This window comes from Nelumbo lutea, chromosome 4 (genome assembly GCF_056320005.1).
Source record: "Nelumbo lutea isolate HS-2025 chromosome 4, American lotus-T2T, whole genome shotgun sequence".
NCBI classification, from domain to species: Eukaryota; Viridiplantae; Streptophyta; class Magnoliopsida; order Proteales; family Nelumbonaceae; genus Nelumbo; species Nelumbo lutea.
Window position 1 is genome coordinate 27,189,895 of NC_142687.1, and position 26,921 is coordinate 27,216,815.

General features: G+C 38.7%; 2 protein-coding genes across 6 annotated transcripts; both read left to right on the top strand.

Annotated features, from left to right (window-relative positions):
• The first annotated feature begins 2,339 nt into the window (after positions 1-2,339).
• On the top strand, positions 2,340-10,265 carry LOC148854773 (transcription factor TGA2.2-like). Of its 4 annotated transcripts, none has more exons than XM_088986480.1 (11): positions 2,340-2,849; positions 3,193-3,293; positions 3,383-3,453; positions 3,545-3,736; positions 4,878-4,952; positions 5,046-5,105; positions 7,502-7,579; positions 7,675-7,732; positions 8,839-9,110; positions 9,220-9,465; positions 9,720-10,265. In XM_088986480.1, the coding sequence occupies exons 1-11, from the start codon at positions 2,812-2,814 to the stop codon at positions 9,864-9,866; spliced, it is 1,338 nt and encodes a 445-aa protein (XP_088842606.1). In that variant the 5' UTR covers positions 2,340-2,811; the 3' UTR covers positions 9,867-10,265. The 4 variants fall into 4 exon arrangements, with proteins under 4 accessions (XP_088842606.1, XP_088842605.1, XP_088842607.1 ...); XM_088986479.1 differs by having other exon boundaries at positions 2,347-2,873; XM_088986481.1 differs by having other exon boundaries at positions 2,356-2,873; positions 9,283-9,465.
• Positions 10,266-20,401: 10,136 nt separating this feature from the next.
• On the top strand, positions 20,402-22,479 carry LOC148854774 (protein PLANT CADMIUM RESISTANCE 7-like). Of its 2 annotated transcripts, XM_088982015.1 has the most exons (4): positions 20,402-20,736; positions 21,151-21,222; positions 21,377-21,589; positions 22,178-22,479. In XM_088982015.1, the coding sequence occupies exons 1-4, from the start codon at positions 20,472-20,474 to the stop codon at positions 22,288-22,290; spliced, it is 663 nt and encodes a 220-aa protein (XP_088838141.1). In that variant the 5' UTR covers positions 20,402-20,471; the 3' UTR covers positions 22,291-22,479. The 2 variants fall into 2 exon arrangements, with proteins under 2 accessions (XP_088838141.1, XP_088838142.1); XM_088982016.1 differs by lacking the exon at positions 21,151-21,222 and having other exon boundaries at positions 20,427-20,736.
• Positions 22,480-26,921: the final 4,442 nt, after the last annotated feature.

Genomic DNA, 26,921 nt, shown 5'->3' on the forward strand with positions numbered 1-26,921 from the left:
GATGTTACATAACAAAAACTCAAGGAATAAAATTTCTTCCCAGCCATTCAATTTCTCATTTGCATTTATTATTGATTTAACAAAAATGATTGGTCAAACAACCGGTAAAAACAGCTGTCACATTCAGCTAAATATGATTCCGCAAAATAGCATCCGAACTGAAAAAGTTCGGTTCCGACACATGTGAAGTCGTTGTCCAAGGACCCTTCATGGCTTTACCAATAACGCTTTGTCCAAACCAGGTCGCACTATCGACAGGGCAAAGGTCGACGAGAGACGTCGAACCCACAAGAGCCTTGATAAGGACCGGGCAGCCCCACCATAGGAATAGAGAGAGAGAGAGGAACAAAATACAAACTCAGATTGCCAGAATTGTAGAACAGCGTCGTGCGCTGAGGCCGCTTCCGACACTGGAACGGGCATACAGTGGCAATTGTTTGCTAAAATGGTGGTTGTAGATCCACCGTACGCCAACACTGCGACAATGTTTTCTGTATGGGCCAATACTTGACAATGAATCATTTAATTCAACCAAGAGAAGCTCGTCGCCAGACAGGTGGGCCCAACTTCAGCAGCCCATGGGCATGGATATCAAATTATCAGTTGTGTTGTGCATGGGCCGTAATTCCTAAAGCTGGAACTCTGGACTGGGACTTCACCACTTCTGGGCCCATATGCAAATGGTTCTTTTCCGGGGAATCTTTAACCTGATGGTCTTATAAGGTGCCGATCCAACGGTTTCATCGTGCATCACGAGTCACGATCTCATCGGCTTCCAAGAACGCCTTGTCCAAGAGCCTGCACCATTGCACTATAACGAGTAACGACACAATATGAGTGTCTGGCTCTTGGAGCTTGACACTACCGAGGTACAACCTTGGGCTGTCAACCGCACGCGGACTTTGACGGGTGTCGGACCAGCAATTGAAATGACTGCCACGTCAGAGATTCAGCGAGGGGGATTGTAAATTCTTGGAATCCTATCGTGTTCTTCATTTATTAGTCCGAAAATTGGAAAAAAATCTAAAATATTTTTAAATGGCTTAGGACGTGTTTGGTTATATTACTTTTCCTTTTTGATTTTTAAACTAGTGTTTGGAATCAGAATTCGCTTTTGCTATGGCATAGTAGGACAGAATTAACAGAAAATCATTGCCTTAGATGTACTGCAATGGTCTCACCAACAATTACTTTATCTAATTCAAGGTGAGGCCATGGCAACGACAATGCCATAGCAAATGTGGGTTGTTGGAATCAATGCTGTTTTTTTTTTTTTTCAAAAATGACATTATTCTTTAGAAATTAGGAAAGGTGTGTATTTGATAAAATGCCCTTTTTAGTATTTTCTCGTTTTCTTTTTCTATTGCTAACAACGCTATATTTACATGATACTGAAAAACGCCTAGGTGATAGCAGTGGCAATGATACTACATAGATAAAAAGGAAAGCATTTTATGATAAGATGGTATACCAATACAGCACCATTTTGTCAAAAACACCTCTTAGAAAACGATATTGGTTCCCAACACCTCTTTCCAATCACCTTATCTGAAAACGCTTTGAGAAAAGAAAAACGCCTTCTCATAGAGCCGTTTTTTAGAGAAAACAACCAAACAGAGAGAAATGCCAATGCAATTTTTGCGGTTTTCTCAAAATTTGATGGGGCGAGCCGACCAAACTCTACCACCTTAATTTTCATGCAAGAAATACGGAGGAAATTAATATATTTTAATTAAATATTACTTCGGCTGTTCAGACAAAGTGCACTGAACACGTCACCGCACGTAAACTAGGGTAATGGCATTACTAAGACGCGCAACAAACCATTTAATATATGGTAGACCACCAAACCACCTTTGAGAGTTTAAACAAATTTACTGCGTTCTTCCTAGGCGGTCGTCCAGGAAACAAGAATAAGAATCTTACACGTGGCAGAATAATAGAAGCCAAATAGGATTTGCCACGCATTCCAAGTTCCTTACCTCTCTATTCACTAGGCTTTCCTCGTAAAGCATGTTTTTTTCCGCGTCCCCTTTTTAACTTTAGTGGCTCGCGTCATAGAGACCAAGAGTCCTGCACGGCTGACGAGGACTTGCACTGACACGTGTCAAATCCCAATAAACGAACATGAAGCCAACGGTGGGGATTGGCTAGTTGTGACCAAGTGGCGATTCTCATAATCGAGAATGAGAACTCTAAAATGGTTAAGCCGGAGTAGATGGGAATTCGGATGTGTACGAAGCCAGAACAATACATAGGACGATATAGAAAGAGACACGTCAGCAAGAGTACGGCGTAGCAATAGGATGCAGGAATTTTGGCGGGTGAGCCACGAAGAAAGAAGAAGTTACTTTCAAGCAAAGCCTGTGTTAAAATGAAAATCCAGTAGAGAGAAAGAGAGAGAGAGAAAGAGAGAGAGAGAGGATTAATATAAAAAGGAATTTGGTTAGCGGTGCTTTGCGTTCGTTTCGTCATCTCATCACGATAGCATCCACTTTTCGCAAAGTTCGATATTAAAACGAGTTATATTTGGAGAGAGGAAGAACGGAGGAGCGGAGAGAGAGAGAGTTGGGTTGAAATGCATTGGGAGACTAAAATCCCGGAGTCAGAAAAATAATAAAAGCCAGAGCTGAAATAAAAAGGAGCCGTACTGATTCGCTATCTTGTTGAAAAAGATAGAAGCAGATTTCGTCATCTTCATGTTCTGTCTCCGATGCTTGTTCATCCTTCCCCCTTCAACATATCTATTGTTGGTGGTGGTGTTGGGGTTGTCGTTGGCTTCAGGAGGGAGATGGTTTCGAGAGAGTAGAAATGCAGAGCTTCGTAGAAGCCTCGACCAACTCCATAATGTATTGTTCTTCCTCATTTGTTCGGTATTTCTTTAATTCTCTCACTCTGCTTTTGATTGACTAGATTCTATGTTGTATTTCTGTTTAGTTTTGTGTTTATGCTGGCTGGTAATATTTGACTGTGATTTTTACGCTTTTACCAAGTTTTCTCATTTCCTTTTTGTGGTGTATTTGTTGCCTTCTCCGTATGTTTGAGATCTCCATCTTACCCTGCTTTTGGTTTTGTTTTATTTTTCTCTATCTTTATCTCTTTAGTCTGTCTATCTATCAATCCGTCTATTTCCGTATGAATATATACTTTTTTATTTTATTTTATGAATTTAATATTCCAAAAATGATGCAGATGTGATGAAGGTAGCCGTAATCAGTCTCGGTTTTTGGATCTTGGGGAGCTTGAACAGTCCACTGGATTCCACCATGACGATGTCGTTAATGTAAATCCAGGTATTTACTTTTTGTTTGAGAATGCTAAAGGTCTTGCTTCTGTTTATGCAATACCGTGTACTTTATCGAGCCGCTTTATCACTTCATAGGCTCAATTTTTGGTTTGAAGTCGAGTAACGTCGCTGTTTCTAATAGTCCACTGTTTGGCGGCTTAAGCACGGTAATCATGTTTTCCTCTATGCATATGATATCATAGTCTTAATTGCATGCTAGATTCCATATTGATAGAATCTGATATTTTCTTGGTGTAGAACATTAGTTCGTCGGATATAACTTCAGCAACAGGAGTCGATACAGGGCAGTACTCGTTCCATAAGGGGACAATGCCCGTTGCTGCTCCCTTGGGGAATGGGCATTTTGAGAACTGGGGGGACTCTGGAATGGTTGATAACAGCCAACAGACAGATACATCTACGGATCTGGATACAGATGAAAAAAACCAGGTGTTTCACTTTTCTCCTCTGACACTCTGAGATGATTGTTAACACTTGCAAAGTATAGTGGAGCTTTAATAATCGGTATTTCATGCTTAATAGCAGTTCAAGCCATAACCTGATAGTGTAAAAATGGTGTTTCTTCGCAAGGGAAGAGAAATGATTGCCTACTTGAAGAGTTGAAATTATTATCTGAAATTATCAATTTCTGATGGAAATCAAGCTGAAGATTGAATTTGTAATGATACCAAGAAAGACATGGATATACTTGCATTGTTTGCCATTTATAATCTTAAATATACATTATTTATTTGTTTTAGTAATTGACATCCGATAGCATATATAGATCTGAATACAAGACCTTTATCTGCGATACTTCGTCTATTGATGGTTCATTTGAACTTTAAATGTTGAAGAATTTCATTTTGCTTTTATCTTTCTAAATGTAATACAAAAAAGGAAGAAAATTAAAATTTGGAATGCACACAAGTTCATTTAGGTAACTTTCAGTTTCTTTTACCTTTTATATTTTTGATATGTTCCATTTAATATATTAGACTTTCAAAATCTGTGGAGACACATCCAAGAAAAAGGTTGATCTGGATATGAAGTTTGAATTTCTTAGTGACAGAGAAAAGATGGATCTCTGTTATTGTGCATTGACTTCAAATTGACAATTGTGTCCTCTAGTTTGATATTCTTGTCTTATACATTGGGTTTTATTTAAGTGGTCTCATAGCTTTCAGTAATATAGTGTCCATTACTTGGTGTAATAGTAAAGTCTTGGTCTGGCAAGCATAAGAATGCGGGTTTTAGTCTGAGAGTGCAAAAATGCCAAAGGTTAGGACTGCATCCAGTCTACCCCTTCCAAGACCGCATATAACTGAGACCATGATTGGGTAATGGCCTTTTGGCAAAACTTCAGTAATATAGTTATGACTGGTTGATATTTTCATGTTGGTGCCTGGCAATAATGCGTGTAGCTGTGCTGATCAAAAACAAAATGCGTGTAGCCACTTACTTCCAATTGTTTACATATTTCCCAACTTGCATGTGGTTCATGAAAACATGAAGCTTTATTATTCTTTATATTTACTATGCAGTTTCTGCTTGCATTAAAATCCTTACGTGGGTTTTGCTACATTTTTAGTTTCGAGGTGTTCAGCAAGGAGCACTGGTGTCTGTGGATTCTACAGACAGATCAAAGACCAAATCCGATCAGAAGGTTGGTGCTTTCATGTCAACATGTGATTCATTTTGTAATTTGGCATTCTAATTTTTATTTGCATATTTAGTTATTATTTGGTCTTCCTTGTAGACACTTCGTAGATTGGCTCAGAATCGTGAAGCAGCACGGAAAAGCCGTCTAAGGAAGAAAGTAAGCATATCCAGATTTCTTTTTCACTCTCTTCTGTAAATACACCATGAATTTTGAGATTTATATCATTTTTAGTTTTGTTTCAATTTTGATTGAAGGACATACAGTTATCAATCCAAATATGCTTTAGGTTTTCTTTCTTCCCCCTTCCTTTTCTTGTAAGCAGATCATGGATTCTGGCAATTCAGTCGTTTTTTTGGGTTTTGGTCCTAGTATGTATAGCTGTCAATATAGAGATGCAAAATTGAGTTTTCATAGTATATTATGTAGCTTTTAAGTTCTGTTTTCTAGATTTTCTCTTTGGCTTTTGATTAGTATTGTTAGGCATCATGCTACCTCTTTTTGTTGCATATAATTATGTTGTGTAATAAATGGATGATTGTGTGATTATGAAAGAACATGGTGTTTAGGACACATAGATATGATGCATGTTTCCAATCCCATTATCCAACTTTTTACAATATTTGGCTTTGAGCAGGGGCAGAACCAGGGGATGGCGGAGGGGAGCCATGCCTCCCTGCCTTTAAAATCCCTAAATTTCTATTTACATCCCACTTATATTTTGGCCCATCTACCCATGTTTATTAACTTTTATTCCCAATCAATGTTTATTAATTTTTGATTCCCCTCAAGAAAAGAATCCTGGCTTCGCCCTGGGCTTTGATCTCAAGTTCAATGTAGAATAAGATAGTCATCATGTAGCATTGGCATTCCTAGTATTTCTTTGAAGTTATCTGGCCTATTGTTGCTGCTCTATATAGTTTTTATGCTTCTGTTTGGTCTATTATTATTGCACTTAATTATTTTTTCTTCTATATGTGTATTTGTATTCACCTTTTACATGTGTGTTTTGGCTTCTGGATGGCATGCAATTTTCTTGCTGAAACTGTTTTTTGATATTCTTCTAGTTGACTTTATGAAATTCTAGACTGGAAAAAGGAAAGGTTAGGAATAAAGGTTGTATATTTTTCCACTTGTTGATGGCCTCTTCAGTTCTTTGCGAGTGCTTTTTTTTGGTAACATGTGAGTGCTTTCTCGAAATATATATGGTCTTAGTATCAGTCTCCATGTGGAACTTACCTCCAATCACAACTCTTTTTTTGTCCATCTCTATGTCATAAGTTATGCTGGGTAAAGTTCTCTATATTTATCCTTATCCTTTAATAGTGCACAATTTGCATTTCATATTTCTCTGGGGAATTTTATGTATGGGAAGTTTTCAGGCTTAGCGGAGATTGATTTTCAAGTTGTGTGTTTTTATTGGCATTTTCTCTCTTGTTTCGATTTGGTTGCTGAAGCTTGTCTCATTGGTTTAGGGTTAGATATTGCTTTTGATGATATTTACTAAATGACACTTCTTTTTGGTGTAGATATTTTCAGTCATTCTTAGCCTAGTGTTTGCATTTTTCAAATCATTCTTTTGTTCTTAATTTTTTTTCTCCCTCTATGTGGTTGCTGAAGCTTGTTTAACGGGCTTTCTCTTGTCCAAAATTACAACATAATAAAAGAAAAGAATGTCAAAAATTTTTTTTTTATCATCTTGAGTAGACCTTGAGTTGATGTTAATCTTCGGCAGATGGACAGAGAGCTAATCTGACCCAAAACCTGTGGGTAACTTTCTTGCGATAAATTGGTTATCATCTCCTGATTGCCTGCATTGTTTGCCAGTTTTACTCACTAAATGTTTGCTTAAATTTTTTTCATTTATATCTATGCCCATGCCAAGCTTTCTTTTGTCCCATTTATGCCTCGATTACTTAATTCTTGAGCTTCTAACAGAGTTTGAAGTGCTTCTCTTATTACTGCTCTGGTACTGAATTGTATTTATGCTTATTTGGTGATTATTCGACCTTGGAAATATGCAAAGCAAAATTGCCACTTGAAACGTTCCCTTCTCCATATGGAATTAGATGATTATGGTTGTTTTGGTCTTCTGACTTCATTTCTTTAACAATTTGTACAACTAGAGTTCTTATTGTACAACTAGCTATATAGATAGTTATTGGTTTCAATGTTTTACTTTCTAGCTGTGAAACCATTAAAAAACCTTGTTTCCTTGTTCAAGGACCCTATTTTTTCTTTTCCAGTGATTGTCATGTTACTTTAGCAGTGCCAAAAATTGTAACTGGATATTAAAGTATGTCACCGACTGGTAGTATACTTTTCTAGTATCTCCATATACTGAGCTCCACTCAACAAGGCCTTTCTCACAATATTTGTTGTCAGCCACAGGATTCCTGTTCTGCCATTACTAGTGTCTCCATATAATTAAGGTTCTTTTTAATGCTCTCTGTTGCTTTTAGATTTAGGATTTCTGATTGATCAAAAGAAGGTTTAGGGTCTCTTGAATGGCATGAGAAAATATATTTGGGCCAATATATCTTGTTTTTGGATAGGCATATGTTCAGCAACTGGAGAGTAGCAGGTTGAAGCTCACTCAGCTAGAGCAAGAGATTCAGCGAGCACGACAGCAGGTATGATTTGAGGTAATTTGGTTCCTCTTGTTTTTGTATACACATCAAATGATCGATATATCCTGTCTATGATTCTTTGGTTCCTCTTGGCTCAGGGTATTTTTATTGCAAATGGATATTCAGGAGACCAAAGCCATTCAGCAGGTGGAAATGGTATATAACTAAACAGTTTATTATTCAGGCTCCAGTTTCACTTCCTAGTTTCTAGTGGTTAGTTGCTCAAACTAATCTGCCTAATAAATCAGCTGGCTCAAGCTCCATTCGTCAAGGTCTGTTTGCTAATAGGGCCTAAATTTACAGTCTGGGCGAATAAGTAGTAAAAAGAATGTTCCATGGATTGTTTAGAGTTTAATAACAAAATGAAGGGGACATTATGTAATTTTGGTTCTGTCTATCTGGGGTGTTGGGTGGGGTAGATGGATACAGATCCAACCTTAAGCATACAGACTCAAATAAGTTGTAAACAAGTATGTTCCACGGATTGCTTAGAATTTAATAACAACAATGAAGGAGACATTATGTAATTTTGGTTCTGTCTACCTGGGTTGTTGGGTAGGGTGGATGCAATATTTTTGCACAAGTGGCCGCTCTCAGACTCAAACCAATGTTCTCATGCTTGTCGGGCCAAGTTTGGATGAGCTTGAATTACAAGCCTAAGGCTTGAATGAGCTTTGTGTTGTTAATTGCCTGCCTGTTTGGGACTCCATAATAGAAATCAAACTGGAATTGGAATGCTAGGGAAAAACTGATTTTGGATGCAAGGGAGAATATATTCAAAGTCACTTGTGTTATTTGGAACCCAACTGGAACCATTGAGAGTTGAGACAATTGTCTCACATGTGCTGCTGGTCAACCTACTTGCTTGACTTGATTTTAGTATTATTAGACAGGTTACTTAGTCACCTATAACAAATATTAAGATTACACAATCTAGACATTACTTGAGCAAGTATTTTCTATTATTCAGCCTTTTCAGTCCACATTTGTTCCTTATGCATGCTAATGTAGATAAAAAAAGATTTTAAGAGCATTGACATTGCTTCTATATTGAAGGTTATGTACTGTTCATTTTCCCCTGCATATATAGACAGCTTATGTACATATGCTAACATGGACAGAAAAGAATAAAAAATTACCATGTTTTCTTAATTAGCCTGTTCTATGATTCTACGATTTTTTTTCCATGCACATACGAGATAATGTTTGTTTTGTAATCAAGAAAGATGTTTTGGTCATGTAGTTTTTAATAATACTTTCAGGGGCTTTAGCATTTGATATGGAATATGCACGGTGGCTTGATGAGCATCAGAGGCATATAAATGATTTGAGAACAGCTGTGAACTCTCGTGTGGGCGATAATGACCTTCGCCTTCTTGTTGATAATGTTATGACTCATTATGATGAATTATTCAGGCTAAAAAGTATAGGTGCAAAGTCTGATGTATTCCACACGCTCTCAGGCATGTGGAAGACACCTGCGGAGAGGTGTTTTATGTGGTTGGGGGGCTTCCGTTCATCTGAACTTCTCAAGGTGATACAGGCTGTATCTGTTTTCAATCCAATTTTCTGTTCTTGAATTATAGCTTGTGGAGTAATTGTTTTTTTTAATTGATTCATTTATGCATGCTATTGAGTTTCAGATTCTTGGGAACCATCTAGAACCATTAACAGATCAGCAGTTGATGGGCATATGTAATTTGCAGCAATCTTCCCAACAAGCTGAGGATGCCTTGTCTCAAGGGATGGAAGCTTTGCAACAATCTCTTGCAGAAACCCTATCATCTGGTTCTCTTGGTCCTTCTGGTTCTGGAAATGTTGCTGATTACATGGGCCAGATGGCACTTGCAATGGGCAAGCTTGGAACACTGGAGAACTTCCTTCACCAGGTAAGGATGTCCCGTGTTTCTTGTACATGTTAGCCTTGGATACCCATTTGTGCCCCCAATATATCCAGGGTTTAAAGATCTCATGGTTTTTTGAGAATATCTGGATATCATTTTGACTTGCAGCAATTTTTAGCGTTTGATGCATCACTTTTTTTAAGTCAATTTTGGGGTAATACTTTGCACAAGAATTTTAGTCAAATTGGGGAGGGATTTCAAAATTTTGAGTTAGCTTTAACCTATGCTTTTGTTCTTAGGCTGACCTCCTACGACAGCAGACTCTGCAACAAATGCATCGTATATTGACCACCCGCCAAGCAGCCCGTGCCCTGCTTGTGATTAGTGATTACTTTTCACGGCTGCGGGCACTAAGTTCGTTATGGTTGGCACGCCCTAGGGACTGATGGTGTCTTCTTTAGTATCTTGGCCTTTTGCTGCAGTAAGGTTGCAGATGGGTTTAAGTTTGCAATGATGTATACAAAGAATGCCCGAGAGAATTTGATGCTGTAAGGTTGAAAGGAATGGAGAGATGCAAATTGATCATCAGATATGCTCCGAAGGGCTTCAGAATCTCAGATCGACGACAGCAACTTGGCTTATAGATTTGTGACATCTTATATATCATATTCCTTACTCTGAACATACTGGTATAGTTAATCACTTTATTTACTGATATGTTTCATGTTCCTTTTTCTATCAGTTAATTAGATTAGGTTTTAGGGGATTGTTATCGTTGTTCTTACAACAGCAGCGACTGTTAAACGTTACTATGTAAATAATGACTATATTTCTCTTATCTCTAATCTTTATTCCTGTTATTGTTGTAGGTAACAGCCTATTTTAGAACCATTACAACCTTACAGCTATAATATTGTTATTTTTATCAAACAGGAAAACATGATCACCATTTTCATCAACAATTTGCTGAAGTAAAATATATATGATATTACCACCAATATATATGATCCATGGTGTTCTTTCCCCGCAAAGCCAGCGTTGAAACCAGCCATTGAGGTGTTAAACACTTGAACCTAGTTCCAACTTCCAAGGTAACTCCGAACAGAAGGTGTTAAAACACTTAAACCTGTGTTCAGAAGACATGTGCCCTTGACACCAGAAAGTGCTCCTTTAACTGCGAAGCAGGCTTGGGACCAGTTGTCAGATATTGGTCCTTGGTTGGCTAGTTCGCAGTAGTTAACTCATCACCTACGCATATTTATCATACACATACGGAGATCCGTTTAATGGTCAGCTTTGGATTATGAACTCATTATATTGTATTTTGGTTACCCTTTCCAAACTGAAATTATTTAGGTGGTTAGATTGTAAAGAGATCCAAGGGTGTATACTAGAGGTGATCATTCTTAGCCCGGCCCAGAAACTGGATTGCCCCAACCTGCAATACTTAGGGCCCAGTACAGACTCGGGCCAGGGCCTAGGCTATCTCTCTTATCATAGGTGGTAAACTCGGCCCGGACCGGCCTGGTTCTAGCCCATGGGCCATGATCACTTGTAATGTATACTGCTCATTTTGGCTCAAGAATTATCGGGTGTATTGAAAACGATGACCTCTATCTAGGTATATTCCATCATAACTTGGTCTTACAAAATACAATTCAGATTTCCAAGTGTTCGCTGTGGCTGGGGCCTGGGAGGATGATTCGGCCAACGAAAAGAAAAATGAAAAATTACCGATGGCATCTGTACTTTGGTGGGGGTGGTTGTACTTGATGAAATCGGGTTCAGTCAGTGTAAAGTCCGTTCAATCACTTGTTTAGCTTTGTATTAGGAATATCTCCCCATAAAATAAAGAACATAGAACATACGGAGATGTTCTTGATGAAAGGCTGTTTGAACGGACCTTGCACTGACTTTCATTTACGACATCAGGGTACTCTGTACTTTGATCAGAAATAAACTCTTTGGGCCAGCATTATCAGTTATACAGAATACGTGGTCTCCGAACGTTTTCAATCTATCTATTTCGGTCGGTGTCTGCATCCTTCATTCCCTGCCGGCTGTTGCGCCTTCCACCATGCAAACTATGTGCAGTCTCCGGAGGGGGGCTTGCTTGAGTTTTTCACTGATGATACGCCCGTTGATGAGGGTGAAAATTGAGCTCTTAGTTGATGGCCATGTGGACGTATAGGAGTGTTAGACACGGTCAAGATAAGGACTGACAGCTGCTCAACACTGGTCAAGCATGGCCCACCGGTGTGGTGAACTCCCATTTGGCCTATTGACCAGTAACTTGGCGAACAATGCGAGCTTTGGACAAAAGGACACAATTCCAGATCTCCTGCTCACGAGAATTCTGCTCATATTTACCCACAACACATTACTACCTGTGAATTTGAAACATATCCCCCTACATAATACTATAAAGAGGATAAGATATTTTCTATGTGAGGCTGTGATAAATGTGGGCAGGACATAGTAAATGTAAAACAGACCCCACTTCGATGAGATCAGCATAAACAATTTCCGAACTCCTCGTCTTGTGACGTGTAGCTCACACAACACATCACATCAGTAGCGAGGAGCACAACACCACTGCCCATCAAGCATTTAAGGTCACTGCCCAAGTAAATCTCTTTCATACTCTCCAAAGTATTAAGAACTCTCCTGCTCTTTTGCCCTTCTACTCAATTGTTCATTTGCATGGCTACAACGAGTTTGTCCTAACAGTTTCGCTTAATCGACCACTTCATTTTTTCCATTAACTTGAGTGTTAGAGTGCTCCTCACTGAAGGTTTGAGTTCATTTTTTCCATACCTTGAGGCTTCTGACTTTTTGTATTCATAGATTTTGTTGTTGGTATACTCGTCCAACTCTACACAAATTCATGTGCTACTTGTCCACCATAACTCGGACAGCATCACACGCCATGGTTTGAGTTCTTTTGTTTTGTTTTGTTTTTATTTTTCAGCTAAGCCTTAAATTAACCTTGCCTTATCCCGGTTTGGCAATGCTGGACCTGGAGCTGGAATGCAACACACAATCGCTATTTCCTCCTTTGTCTTGCGCTCTCACTTCCAACTTTCGACAAAACAGTTAGCGTTTTCGAAGATAAGTAGATAACATTCTAGCGTCCAACAATATAAACAGTGGCAAAGTTTGGTATCATGGTGATCGTATCCATATTTTGTTTATACATTGGAAATAAAAAAATGAGTTCACCACCAGGATCATGAATCCCTCCACAACACCCCATAGCACATTCCTGCTATGTATTGAGAATATCTCTCCATAATAATATCAGTCCTGATGATGTCATCATCGGAAGATATTTTCAATACAGGGCGGAAATATGCTGTAGGGCAGAGATGTAATCTCTAAAAAAATCCCTGTTTGGGCATGAAATACAGAATCACGAAAACACAAAAATGAAATCCTCTAAAAATGAATTTCACATGCCCGAGGTAATAAAACGTAAGCCTATCAAACAAGGTTTAAGCATAATTACCTATGTAGCAGTGAGGTATCATTCATTGACGCAACAGACGCATTATACTATACTACCAAACACCCACATAACTTGGCCTTATAATGATTTTGATTCGATTCTCCTTAAAATTTTGGGTAATTCGGCTTTGGTTTATTTTGTTCGATTCTTAACTAAATAAATCAAATACTGACTCTTAAGCCAAGTATGCCTCGTCCATCCAGCGTACCCATACATGGTTATTCACTTATTCCAGATTTTCTCTATCCAATGTACTAAGCTGAAAAGCTTTAAAGAGAGGGAGGGAGATTGAATCCATTTAAAATCCAATCCGGATTTAATGTCAACTTATGCATATTAATCAAACACCTATCGAGGTCAGCTTTGATTGAGACTTGAAGTGGTTGATCAGCTTTGGATTATGAACTCGTTAGCTCCTGTCAACAGGATGATAACTTGGTCTTGCAATTTAGATTTGAGCCATATATTAATTGTACTTAATTAGTGATGATGGGTGATTTTATCCGACCTAATAAATGAAGGACACGTGGACGTGACCTGTCAACAGGATGATAATTCAATGAAGGGAGTCTTGTCAATAGATCAAGAGCTCGGGTGTTTGAGCATCACGGAACCAAAAGTCATTTTGGCACCCGTGTACCGAAGTGCCACATAATTGACTCTAGAAGCTTCTCAACGGATTCCAAACTTCTCGGGATCACACCGCGTAATCATAGGCCTTATCCTCTCCCTGCCCGGATTAGAAGGTAATGATAGACTTTATTGATTGGTACGTTACTCTCCTTCTGAAGCGGAACGGATTCCAACTATGCGGGCCGAGGATCCCGGAGACGTTTCATGAGATGCATGGCAACTCAACTATATTAGGGCATCAATCCCCAAGACCCAGGTACGCGCAATTATTTGCTCACTAGCTCTCTTTACACTCAAGCTTTCAGCTCGCAACCAAGACAACACAATACTGACTTAAGCATCGGAGTGACCTCGTTGGGTTAACCACCCTGGGTTCTCTGATCTGTTTTCTTGTAGTTTGAACCAGCTCACTACACAACTAGCTTCCAGATCATCTTCCAGCTAGGAGCATCTAGATTGTGCACAATCAATTGAAACTGTCTGTGGGAAACGATCGAAAGGTCATTTCAATCTCAATCTCAGTCTTAGCCTCAATCTCAATCTCAATCTCAATCTCACTCTCAATGGCCTCTTCCAGTAAACCGGAAAAGGTATGGACATGAACATCACCGAGGGGTAGGATCAACAAACAACTCTCCCCCAAGGTTCCTCGGTGACCATCGGCCAGTTCACCGTCTCCCTCATAGCTTTGGGGGTCCCATCACTATCTGTGCCACAGACCGCCCCGCTTCCCCAGGTGAGCACCACCTTCTCGAAGCCCTCTATGATCCCCCTGGGGTTGGGCATTCCCAGTTTAACGACCTTGTTCAGAGCGTCTAGACGATGCAAATCCAGATGCAACAGATTCAACAGTTCCAACAGTTCCAGCAATACTATTTCTACTAGTAGTACCAGCAGCAGTTTCCACCGTTGCAGCCAAACCAACAACAAATTCTGCCTTAGCATGCAGATCGGTACCAGGGGCAGAATCAAAATCATCTGAACCAGAATCAACACCAATACAGGACCCACCAGAGAGTCCGCCGATCTCCCCATTGGGGTGAGGGGACCTCGTAGGTACTAGTCCCTCCCAGGGGCCAGACCCCACCTTAGGATAGGACGGATGGACAACACACTCCCCCAGTCTCTCAAAGGGGGAACCCGAAGGACAGGCCCAAAGTCAGTTAGTCTGATAGGGCCAATCAGTAGTAGCATTCACTGCCGGAGAAAAACAGGTTGTGGAGAGACAAAAACTAGCTCGAGGCCCGAGATGTGAACTCAAGACAAGCCCCCTTGGCGCCCCACAACAGTCAGTCTTATATGCACCTCGCCGGGGCCAAAAAAGCTTGTATGTATGTGGCTTTCTCCACCACTTTTAGAGGCGTAGTCTGGACCTGGTAAGGAACCTCGTGCCAAGCTCCCTCAAAAGCTGGGCGTAGTTCGCGGATATGTTCATGGCCCATTTCATCACTAGTAAGAAATGCCCGAAGTCACAGAAGAGCCTTCTGAACGTGGTGTCTAGGGAAGGGGAGTCAATCCGGAGCTACATCAAATGTTTTAATGAAACGTGTTTGCAGATATCGGACCTCAATCCAATAGTACGCCTCACCGCAGCTCGGAATGGAATCACTCACGAGGAGTTCAAGTGGCACGTCATAGCGAACAAGCCAAAGACCATCACTGAGTTCCTCAAGCTGGCCAATCAGTTCATAAGCACTAAAGAAGAAATCAACCAGGACCCCCTGTAGAAAGAACTAACTACGCTCCCCTCAATGCGAAGCGAGGAGAGATCCTAATGGCTATCAAGGACTCCTCCATTGTCAAGTGACCACCTAGGCTACGGGGGGGAGACCCAATGACTAGAAACCCGAATTTTTATTGTCACTTTCATAAGGACCATGGTCACAACACGGAGAGCTGCAGGAACCTCTGCGACGAGATCGAGGAGCTCATTCATCGCAGATTCCTGAATAATTTATCCTGTGCGAGGTGAAAGGGCAAGGGGACCGACAAGGAGATCGGGGTTGAGACGACCCAAAAACTAGTAGACAGAACGAGCAGCCACCTCGGTAGCTACCAGAAGAGAGACCGATCCGCTGGGTGATCAATATGATCACTGACAGATCCATTGTAGCGGGGTGCACAACAACAACAGGGAAGACCTCAGTCCACGAACTGGAGCATGGAGTCGAAAACCCGCCAAAGTGACATTGGGTAGAAGAACCCATCTACTTCACCAAGGATGATGCGCATGTGATTCAGTACCCTCATGACGATCCCCTCGTCGTGAAGCTCATCACCAACGACTTTGAGGTGTAGCGGATGTTGGTGGACTTAGGCAGTTTGGCTGACATCCTCTTCAAAGGGACTTTTGACAAGTTACAACTGTAGCAAAGCGATTTGAAGCTGGCGGATACCCCCCTAGTAGGGCTCAACGGAGATGAAGTCAGACCTCTTGGCCGGGTCACAGTACGAATGGAGGTGGGCACGTGGCTGAACATTGTGCGGTTCGAGCATATCTTCCTAGTGGTCACGACTCCGTCTCCCTACAACGCGATTATAGGTTGGCCCATCACACATGTCTTACGTGTAACAGTATCAACATACTATTTAGCGATGAAGTTCTAAACGGGTTAAGAAGTAGGGGTCGTACGAGACGATCAACTTGATTCCTACAAGTGCTACGTGGCTGCCTTTAAGGAAAAGGTGAGACTAGCGGAAGACGTCGAGCTCGAGCAACCAGCAGACTACACCGAGGAGCGAGCTGCATCGATGGAGGAGACAGTCCACATATCGGTTTCCATGACCGAGCCAACAAATACTCTCCAGATCAGTGTCCTGATAAGCGAACCGCTTCGAATGCAGCTAGTAAGTTTCTTAGTCAATAACTTAGATCTTTTGGCTTGTTCCGTGGTAGAAATGCCCAGAATAGACCCTAGTGTGATTTCCCACAAGTTAAACATGGACCCTTTAGTCAGCTAGTTAAACAAAGAAAACGCAACCTCACCCCGGAGCCATCGATGAGGAGGTCGGGTAGCTCCTAGCCACAGACTTCGTCAGGGAGGTCCATTACCCGAGCTGGGTCGCCAACCCCGTGATGGTGAAGAAGGCCAATGGAAAGTGGCGCATGTGCATCGACTACACCAAGACTTGAACGTGACCTTAAGGAACTCAATCACGTGGTTTGTGGCGAGAAAAATGGGTCCTTTGGCCCCTATTTATAGCCACTGTAATCGAGGTTCAATGACCGAGATCTGCATGATCCAATGGCTCCTATGAAAATTGGCTGCACTCCACCCAAGGTTGAAATCAGTTGAGCACGCATTTTGATGTCCGTAGAGTTTATAAATGGCGTGACATCTGTGCGTACCCGATATGCGATCTAGGTTATTTCCTAGTTGAGCCAAGCGGTCATACAGGTCCGATCGAAGAAACGCCCTCTGTACCATCTAGACATCGTGCCAAATCCACCTGGGCTCGTCATGAACTCCTCGCACCGGGTCAGGACCCCTGGCACGGGGAGTGGGGGGCAATTGATAAGGGGTGATTTGGCCCGACCTAGTAAGTGAAGGACACGTGGACGCGACATGCCAACATGATGACAACTCAACGAAGAAAGCCTTGTCAGCGGATCGAGAGCTCGGGTGTTCGAGCACCTCGGAACCAAAAGTCACTTCGGAATTCGTGTACCAAAGTGCCACATAATTGACTCTAGAAGCTTCTCAACAGACTCTGAACTTCTCGGGATCACGCCATGTAATCGTAGGCCTTATCCTCTCCCCGCCCGGATCGAAAGGTAACGATAGACTTCATTGACTGGTATGTTACTCTCCTTTTGAAGCAGAACGGATCCCAGCTATGCAGCCTGAGGATCCCAGAGACATTTTGTGAGACCCATGACAACTCAATTATATAAGGGCATCAACCCCCAAGACCCAGGTACGTGCGTTTATTTGCTCACTAGCTCTCTTTACACTCAAGCTTTCAACTCGCAACCAAGACAACACAATACTGACTTAAGCATCGGAGCGACTTCGCCGGATTAACCACCCCGGGTTATCTGATCTATTTTCTTGCAATTCGAACCAGCTCACTATGCAACCAGATTCCAGATCATCTTCTAGGTAGAAGCATCCAAATCGTGCACAATCACCAACAAATAAAAAGAAGTAACATGTAGTAGTTATGTATATCAATCAATTAAATCAAATATACATATGTAATATATAAAACCATGAAATGGGTCTTGATGACTTTGGTAGCTGAGATCAAGGTTTTAAAACTGATTCGGAATCGAAGTCGTTTTGGTCACCGATTTTTGTTCATGGTTTAATCATCTAGTTTGAATGAATAATTCATTCTAATGAAAAATAAAATATTAAAAAATAATTAAAAAAATGGTCAAAATCATTGAACAGATTTAAAGGGTCATTGACCAATTCAACAATTTTTGGTGAAAGACAAATTTTAGAGTAAGACGGAACCGATTACCTAGATGATTCCCAAGCCGAACGGTGGTTTTCTAGGTCAATCGCGGTTCGAAAACATTTTGTGAGGTTGCCAATCGACATCATTCATTTTTAAGTTGGTGGATCTTTTAAGTTCACCCTCTTCCCTTAACCATCTTGTAACTGCATTCATTGCTAATCAGAAAGATCTTATAAATGACATTCCAAGGGAGAACACAAATTGAAAAAAAAAAAACAGTAAAGTGGTTTTCATGGTCCCCCAAGGCTGAAGCCTCTTGTCTTGGCATGAGCATGTATTTAATTTGGATTTAAATGGTCAATGAAAAATAATGTTTTCCAGAGTTGTTGGTCTAGGTCCCATCTTTCCCCCAAGGATGAAGCCCTTCTTAATTAGCACGAGTGCATTTAATTTGGATTTAAATGGTCAATGGAAAGTAAGTTATTTTTCAGAGTTATTAGCCTAGGTCCATCCTTTCCTGGTGATTTAATATATCAATTTAAATAATTTGTTAAATGCTTAAATTATCCAAGACTTTTGTAAAATTGACCGAGTGTATCCTTACTCTTTTCAAAATGACTCCAAAATTATTCCCAGATTTTCTAACAATTAGACAAATACCTCCCATCCGTCAGTTCTCTCTCACACTCCGTTCCACGTGATATCATGCAACTGTTATAATATTTTGAAAATTCAATCTTGTCATTTCTTCCTTCTTTCTCTGTTTATATCAGGGTTACGTATTTAAATTATCCATAGGTTTTGCAAAATGGAGTAAAACTTTTCTTTAGATTAAGAGAATTCGTTGAAGTACCCTTAGATTAAGTATAGACGAAAAGATTGAAATGTCTATATTACAACCCTTATTATTTAAATTTTCAAAATGTCTGCACATTGCACCTTCCAATATCCGATAAGCTTGGGTATGAGGTGATATCATTTGTTGAGAACAGGGAAAAATTAGGTTTCAAAGTAAATAGGGAGAGAGAGAGGTGCATTTCTTTTATAAATAGAAAAAAATAATAAAAACAAGAAGCTATCGAGAGGGGAAAAAAGTAGTAGATTCATTATACACCTGAGAAGACTTTAATATTTTGAAAAATTGAAAATACTGGACAGTTATGCGCGTCTGCTGAAGATGGTCTTTATTTTTATTTAGATAGGTTTTCGGCGGAAAAACCATACATGCATGCTTTTTTTTTTTTTTGATAAAAAGATAAATTTATATCACTGAAAAGGAGGAGCCTACAAGAAAAGGAGTGTCAGTAGTATTCGAAAATTCGATTTCGAATTCGATATTCAACATAATCGAATCAAATTAGGATAATTCGAATATTTGATCGATTGAATTCGGATATGACCTGATTCGATTCGATAAATATCTGAATTTGACCGATTATTTAATTCTTATATATAATAATTAAGTTATATAAATAATTTATATATTTATATATTTTATATCAACAAAATATTTATTTTATATATTTATTAATGATCTAAATTAATTAATTAATCGAATTCAAATTTGAATTGAATATTTGAATACTTAATCAGATTCGAATTTGGGTATTAATTTTTAATATCCGTTAGATATCGGGTCGAATTTGGATATCAGATTTTCTAATCGGATTTGAATTCAGATATTGCCTGGTCCGATTCAAATTCGATTCGTTTACACCCCTATACAAGAGGCCTCAAAAAACGAGGAGGATCGCCTGACCAATAACAATCCCTCTCCAAAGACCTAGTCATCTTGGTCACTTCATGGGCTAGAAAAAATTCGATTTGTTTACACCCCTATAATTTGAATAAAAGAACTGATTAGTCAAACTGTTTGGTTCGATTTCGGTTTGCACTTTTGTATAAAAAATTGGTTTTCACTTAACCTAGAAAAAATTGGTGGTTAACTAAATAAGGGTAGTTTAAGAAATTTACACTTAGTCAATTAGCTAAACTATAAGGGTAGTTTAAGAAATTTATCCAATAATATATTATATTAATAATAATATATAATACATTATATATAATATATAATTATATAAATGATATAATTTATAATATTTTATAATTAACGGATCGGATCGGGATCTATCCGAATTTAATCCATTAACTAAACGGATTAATTATTCCGCTCCGCTCCGATTTCTTAGAATCAAGGCAGATATCCAAATCCTGCTCTTATTAGATCGAATTCGAATTCCAATCCTATCTAATCCCGCTTATTTGCATGTTGCAACTCTATCACTAACTGGTGGTTCAATTTGTATGGTCGCTGACTCGCTGACTCGCTGACTCGCTGGTACGTGCCAAACTTCCTTTGCTGACCCGACGATCTTAGACGGATATCTTGCTGCTTGTATAAAGCTTTGCTCTCATCGAATACAACTCCCACAAGCTGCTGCTGCTGCTGCTGCTCTCTCTCTCTCATCTCATATTTCTCTGGGAGACTAAGGTGGAAGAGGCAATGGATTGTTGCGAAGAAGAAAATCTACAACCGGAGATATCATACCAGGAGCACACAAACCAGCCTCAACCATCTTACTCACAGCCGGAAAATGACTCAACAAAGCAACCACAGTTCCAACAACCACCACCGCCACCACCACCACCGATAGAAATAACACCACCACCAGCAGCGGCGGTAACCGGTATTCCAGTTCAAAACCCATTGGAGGCTCATGGAAACTGGACGACTGGGTTATTCGACTGCATGGAAGACCCTGAAAACGGTACGGATCTACTTTATCGAATGAACACTTGGGCTCCATTTGTTTGCCTAATGTGAATCGCATACAAATTTTACACCGGTTTCAGTTTTGCACCCCTTTGTTTGTAACTGCTATTTATTCTCTTATGTGATGCAAAATTTGCATTTCTGCCTCATTTGTACTTATTTGCTTTACAACTTTTTCATTTAGAAAACTGGTACAAAATTTGAACGTACCACTTTTCTCTTTATCTTAATTATTTCTCATACCAAATAATAGAGATCACCTCATTCCATTTGGGATCCCGTCATTTTTGCTTTTCATAAATAAATAAATAAAACAAACTGAAATCTGAAGCATAATACCATACGCACGGCAAATGTTAAGAGATCGGCTGACCCATTTCAAATGATGGTTGTTTCTTCAACATTGCAGCTATCGAGACCTTTTTCTTCCCCTGCTGTACGTTCGGGGAGGTTGCAGAGATCGTTGATGAGGGGGAGACTCGTAAATACAACATCTCTCGGCACCATGAATCATCTTTTATGGGTTTTGTTTGTTTATTTTCATTAACCATAGTAACTGGGTTGATGATGATGATCCCACTGAGAGTTTCACAGAACCTACGCAAGTAATTGAACATGTTTGGTGTCTGATGCAGCATGGTGTCTGGCAGCGCTGGTTTATCTTATGATAATGAATTGTTCGTTGCCTCCATGTATCCTTTCATGCGGTTTTCGTAGCAAGTTAAGAAAAAAGTTTGGGCTTGTGGAGTCTCCCCTCCCGGACTGGGCTGTCCATCTCTTGTTCGAGCCGTGTGCCCTCTGCCAGGAATACAGAGAACTCAAGAATAGGGGCTTGGACCCTTCACAAGGTAAAGAAGAAGAAAATTCGATATAACATTTTCTTGCATACTCGAAGGAACCATATAAGCACTTAAGTAAAGTAAATATTATGATGACTGAATTAAAATTTGTTTTTAACGTCTGTTAAGGGTAGATTGGGTATTTTAAGAGACAGGTGTCAAAATTTTTTTAAACACTTTGCCTCTAATCAATCATGACTGAATACGTGGATTAATGGCCTCTTAATTAATTTGTGATTAATTACGTAGCAAATGATGCACGCTAGCGTGTTCACTTAAGTCTTAACCCTGACCCTCTGATCTGATGGAAAAGAAGCAAGAAAGAGGGAGGGGGTTTGGTTTACAATGAAAATATTTACAGTTGAGACTTGAGAGTCTCGTCTCGTTAATGATGTACAATGGTATAAGTAGTAGATCCATGCTCACACAGCTGTTTTTATTTTATTTTTTATACCATTTCTGATTCAATTCGTTCTCAAACAGCTGTTTGGGTCAGGGGTCAGGAATACAGTTTTTTGTCAAGAGTAGAACTCTTCGCCGTTTCTTATTTTGGATTCTTGTAAAATGATGATAACTATTGCGACTTTTATTTTGTAGGATGGAATGAAATAAAAAAACAGCAACAACAACAGCAACGACAAGTTGCCATGGCACCTCCCCCAACTCAAACCATGAAATCACGCGACGAAGTTGTTGAAGAATGTTGCTGATGATGATCATATAATTATGATTTGGTTGGGGTAGTTCTTATCATTTATAATATCATAAAAGCAGATATTTGCCTTGATTCTGATGCAAGTTGTAAAAGTTAAATTTGGCCATAATGCTATGTGTGGTAATTGTAATGCAAATAAATTTGTACTAAAGTAAAACTATGACAGTGCAAATGATTTGATTGTAAGTTTTGATCCATTTTAGTTTATTTTATTTGATTGCAGTAAAAATAAATGCAAAACAATTAAACAGAAATTTGCATTTTCTTTATTTGCATTTTCATACATTTGTACTAGTACAAATAAATCTGCACTGCAACTAAATGCCAACTTATGTTTTTACTCTTGAACACATTGCACACCTGCAATAGCAAGTGCCCTTACTGTATATTATTTATAATACTCTTGTTAAAAACCTCAATTAATATAATTATTTTATGATTAATAACTACTAAATTAGAATATAAAAAAAAGACTTTGGATATCAATAACACAAACCTGCCGGATCCAATGTTTCAGATCTTTCATCAATGATGAAATAGTATCACTTATAAGGATTATTAAGTTGCACACACCCAATCAGGCATTTGTATGCAAAAACTACATAAAAACCTCGAGGTTTAAGAAATTCACTTTCCGCTATGTTTTATCATTAAATTCACCATTAAACAACAGACATGAAGCTCTGTTTCTTTTTCAAATTTTGAAGAGGGGGGAGTTGTGGTCAATGCAATTGTTAATCCCATTGACTAAGAAAGTCATGTTCTTGTTTTTTTTTTTTTTTTGGATTTATGTGAGGACCAGGGAAAGTTTTCTTAGGTGGGAAAATAACTTTCCTACTTGGGGAAATGTTGCCAAGACTTGGATGAGACAAAAACACTCCTTTCAATAATGGATTTTTATAGCTAAAGTGGTTATTGATTTATTCATCTGAAAAATAAAAGAATATGGATAAATGCACTTAACCGCATAAATAACTTGCCTAAAAGTGAACGAAGCCTAAGAATAAAAAGAACACAGATAAATTCGCTTACGTGATTAAGTGTTTTACCCAGGTAAATAGCTTTAAAAAAAAAAAACAATCGAGATCAAAAACTAAACTGCTGAATTTCCCTAATAATATGGCCAGATTTTCATCTACTTGAAATCTCTCTTTGCCCATCAATTAAAAAAAACAAAGAAAAACTTGCACAAACAGGGACCTAGAGAGCTAGCATAGACAAGTAAACAATAGAAGTGCAATTGAAAAAAAAAAAAAGGAAAAGATAAAAAAATTTCATCCAAAAACTTTTGGGCCTTGAAGAGGACTTGATTTCTTTATGAGATTAAAGGGTTGGGTGTCGACTTATAATAGCTAGTTTTTTAACGTTTAAAGAGCTAGTTTTACATTAAATATCTCAATCACTAGTTTTTATTAAATGTTCTAATGACTTTTTTATATAAATCCTTATAATTCTAGGCATGCTGCATTCTTTTCTTTGTTTTGTAAAATTTAGAGATTTCTTTTGGGATTTGAGAAAGTCCTCTCTTGGATAGATGAGTCTTAGTTTCTTTGCGTGAATAAATCTCTAATGCCTTTGGGTAATTCAATCTTCAACTTGTTACCTTCTTATTATAATCCATCCACATATTAGTAACAAAATTCCTTCCAATTTTTTTTTCTTCTTTTTATTTTATTGAGTATTTTTTTTTCTATTTTCTTTCTTCATATTAGAGCTACATCAATTGATACTAAAATGGGTTGAGTTTTTCTTTTTGGGTAAAAAAGTGGGTTCAGTTGGAGCCTACAAGTTTATTGCTTTATCCTTGCCTAACAAAACCACAAAGAGAGCCACTAGGAAGAGGCTAGCATTAGAGGTGAGCACTGAGTTACTTAAGTAATTATAGGGTAGGGAATTGACCCTACCCAATCTATTACAGAGTAGGATCTAGCTCCAAATTCTAGGAACCAACCCCAGGGTCTATTGGTTTACCCTACCCAAACCAGCCTTGGTTAGACTTGGTAGAACCTGCCTTAGAACTGAATTTGCCTTGAAATAAACTCCAAAATATTTTTGGGGATATGAAGATTTGAAGCCAAATATTCATGGTTACAAATGTTGTGGTTTCACTTGACCATTGAATTACTAAGTAATTTGATCATTTGTTTTCGTTTTAATATTTGAATGTGTAGAATAAGTAATGTAAAAGGTAATATTTACTAGATTTAAATTTAAATTATAAGATTTAAACAATATAATGATAATCTACATATTAAATTACTCAATTTAATCAATAAAAATAATATGTTTTAAACTATATATTTTATTTATTAAAAATCAAGTTTCTAAATAATATACATTTCTTTTTGAATGGGTATAATAAAGAAAGAACAAGTTCCGCGAATAAACCTTGGAACTGACCCCAAAATTGCCAAGTTAGAACTGACCCCAAAAATGGGTGCTGGTATAATAGAGACTCATCATCATAATCTCATATAAACACTGTTAGTTTTGTAACAGCTAGCAAATGCCTGATGAGGGATGGGTCTTGAGCAAAAGTAAGAGTGAAAGGGTGTTTAAGATAATATAATAATCCATCAAACATATTAATTGGGCGTAGACCTTATAGCTCGTAGGATGGGCATAAATTATAAATTATTTTCGCTGTGTTTGGTTAGTGTAGGTTTTCTTACCTTTTTCTACTTTTTCTTTCAAACCAAACACAGTCATGGCTCCAAACATTACCATTATTGTGTTCGGTTTGAAGGAAAACGTAGGAAAAGTTAAGAAAACCTTTATAAGATTTGTAAAACTTTCCTTTCCTTTTTCTACATTTTCCTTCAAACCAAACATAGCCTTAGGGATGGTTGGCCAAATTGCCCAAACCAATGTGTCTAGGGATCGTAATTTTTCCCATTTCTCCGATCCCCGTGGGAATCCGCCTCGAATGGGGTAGAGATGGGGATGATTTTCTCCTTGTGTGGACGGGGATGGGGAAATTTTCATCCCTGTTAGCGGGATGGGGAGAGCACTCCCCGCCCTGCAAGGAGCCCTATCCCTGCCCCATGGGATCCCCACTAAATATATATATATATATATATATATATATATATATATATATATATATATATATATATATATATATATATACCACACATACATCTATATATTAATATTTTTAAAAATATGGTTGAATCTTTTCTAATAGTATTGTAAATTTAATTATTTTAATTTAATTTTTTTAAATAAAATAAAAACAAAAATAAAATGATTAACATTATAAAAAATCACGAGGAATGGGGATCCCCATGGGGACGAGGATGAAAATAGCCTTATCCCCATTAGTAGAGACGGGGACGGGGAATAGGGATGGGGAAAGGCTCCCCGCCCCACCCCGCCCCGCCCCGCCCCGCCCCGTTGCCATTCCTAAGTGTGCCTTTGCTCATTTTATGAAGGATGCAAGTGGATTGGCGGAATGGTTCAACTGACAGAGACATGTATAATGGGCTATTGATCAATCAAGAATGAACAAGTCAATGTTCTTTGCACATGTGGCCCACACTTTATGTGTATATTAATAAGTCCCACCGCCCATGTTCAGTCTTTACGAATTAGAACCCTACTGATCTATTATGAGTTCATTTTATTATAGATGGACCAGGTCCAGTCTATTATGATCAATAATTTGGAGCATTCTGGACTATACTAATTTAATGCTTGGACTGTTAAATCTACTATACTAATTTAATGCTTGGACTGTTAAATTTGTTGTTGATTTTAATTTAGATGAATCCAATCCAAATTTAATCCATTGACACCTGTATTCTTATCTTCTATGATGGATTGCTTAGTGATTCAGTGCAATCCAGTCTAATATATATCCATTATAGATGGATCAGATTCAATCCTATCTGATCAAGATTTTAGACTATTTTGGACTAAATCAATTTAATGTTTGGACTGTCTAATCTGTTCAAAATGGTTTTAATTTAGATTGGGTCCAATCCAAACCTAATCTATTGACATCTGTACTCTTATCTTCTATTAATAGACCCAATGTTAATTAAATCCAACTGAATCTAATATCCATTATAAATGGACTAAGTCTAATCCAATCCAATAAATATATATTTTAGATCATTAAGTTTGAACTGATCCAATTCAATATATCTTATTGGACCTTCCAACCTGTTCAAATTGATTTTGATCCACACGGGTCCATCCGAAAGTTGGTCCATTGACACCCCTATCTGGATCCAATCTTTAAGAGCTTTTCATCAATGAAGATGGTTTTGCGATCGCGCGACCACGCATAAGGATTATAAAGCTGCGTGCTCACACGCAGTTTGGCCCGCACTCAAAGGCCTGGCATGCGTAGGCCCGTTCTTTACGCAGACCGGGTTGGGCATCTGAGCATGTCTGAATAGGCCTTTAAAAAAAAAAAAAAATCTGAATAGGCCCATTCCATTCAGACCAAATTTGCATTTTTTGATTTGTTCTCATATTAAAAAATGCAACCTCTCCTTACTTTTTTATTTCATGGACCATGCAACCGGGGCAGTCCATCCCCAAATCCATAACTCCCAATCCTGGTAGGAATCGATCTCAAGTCACAACCAATTACAGATCTGATTGATGGGGCTTGAT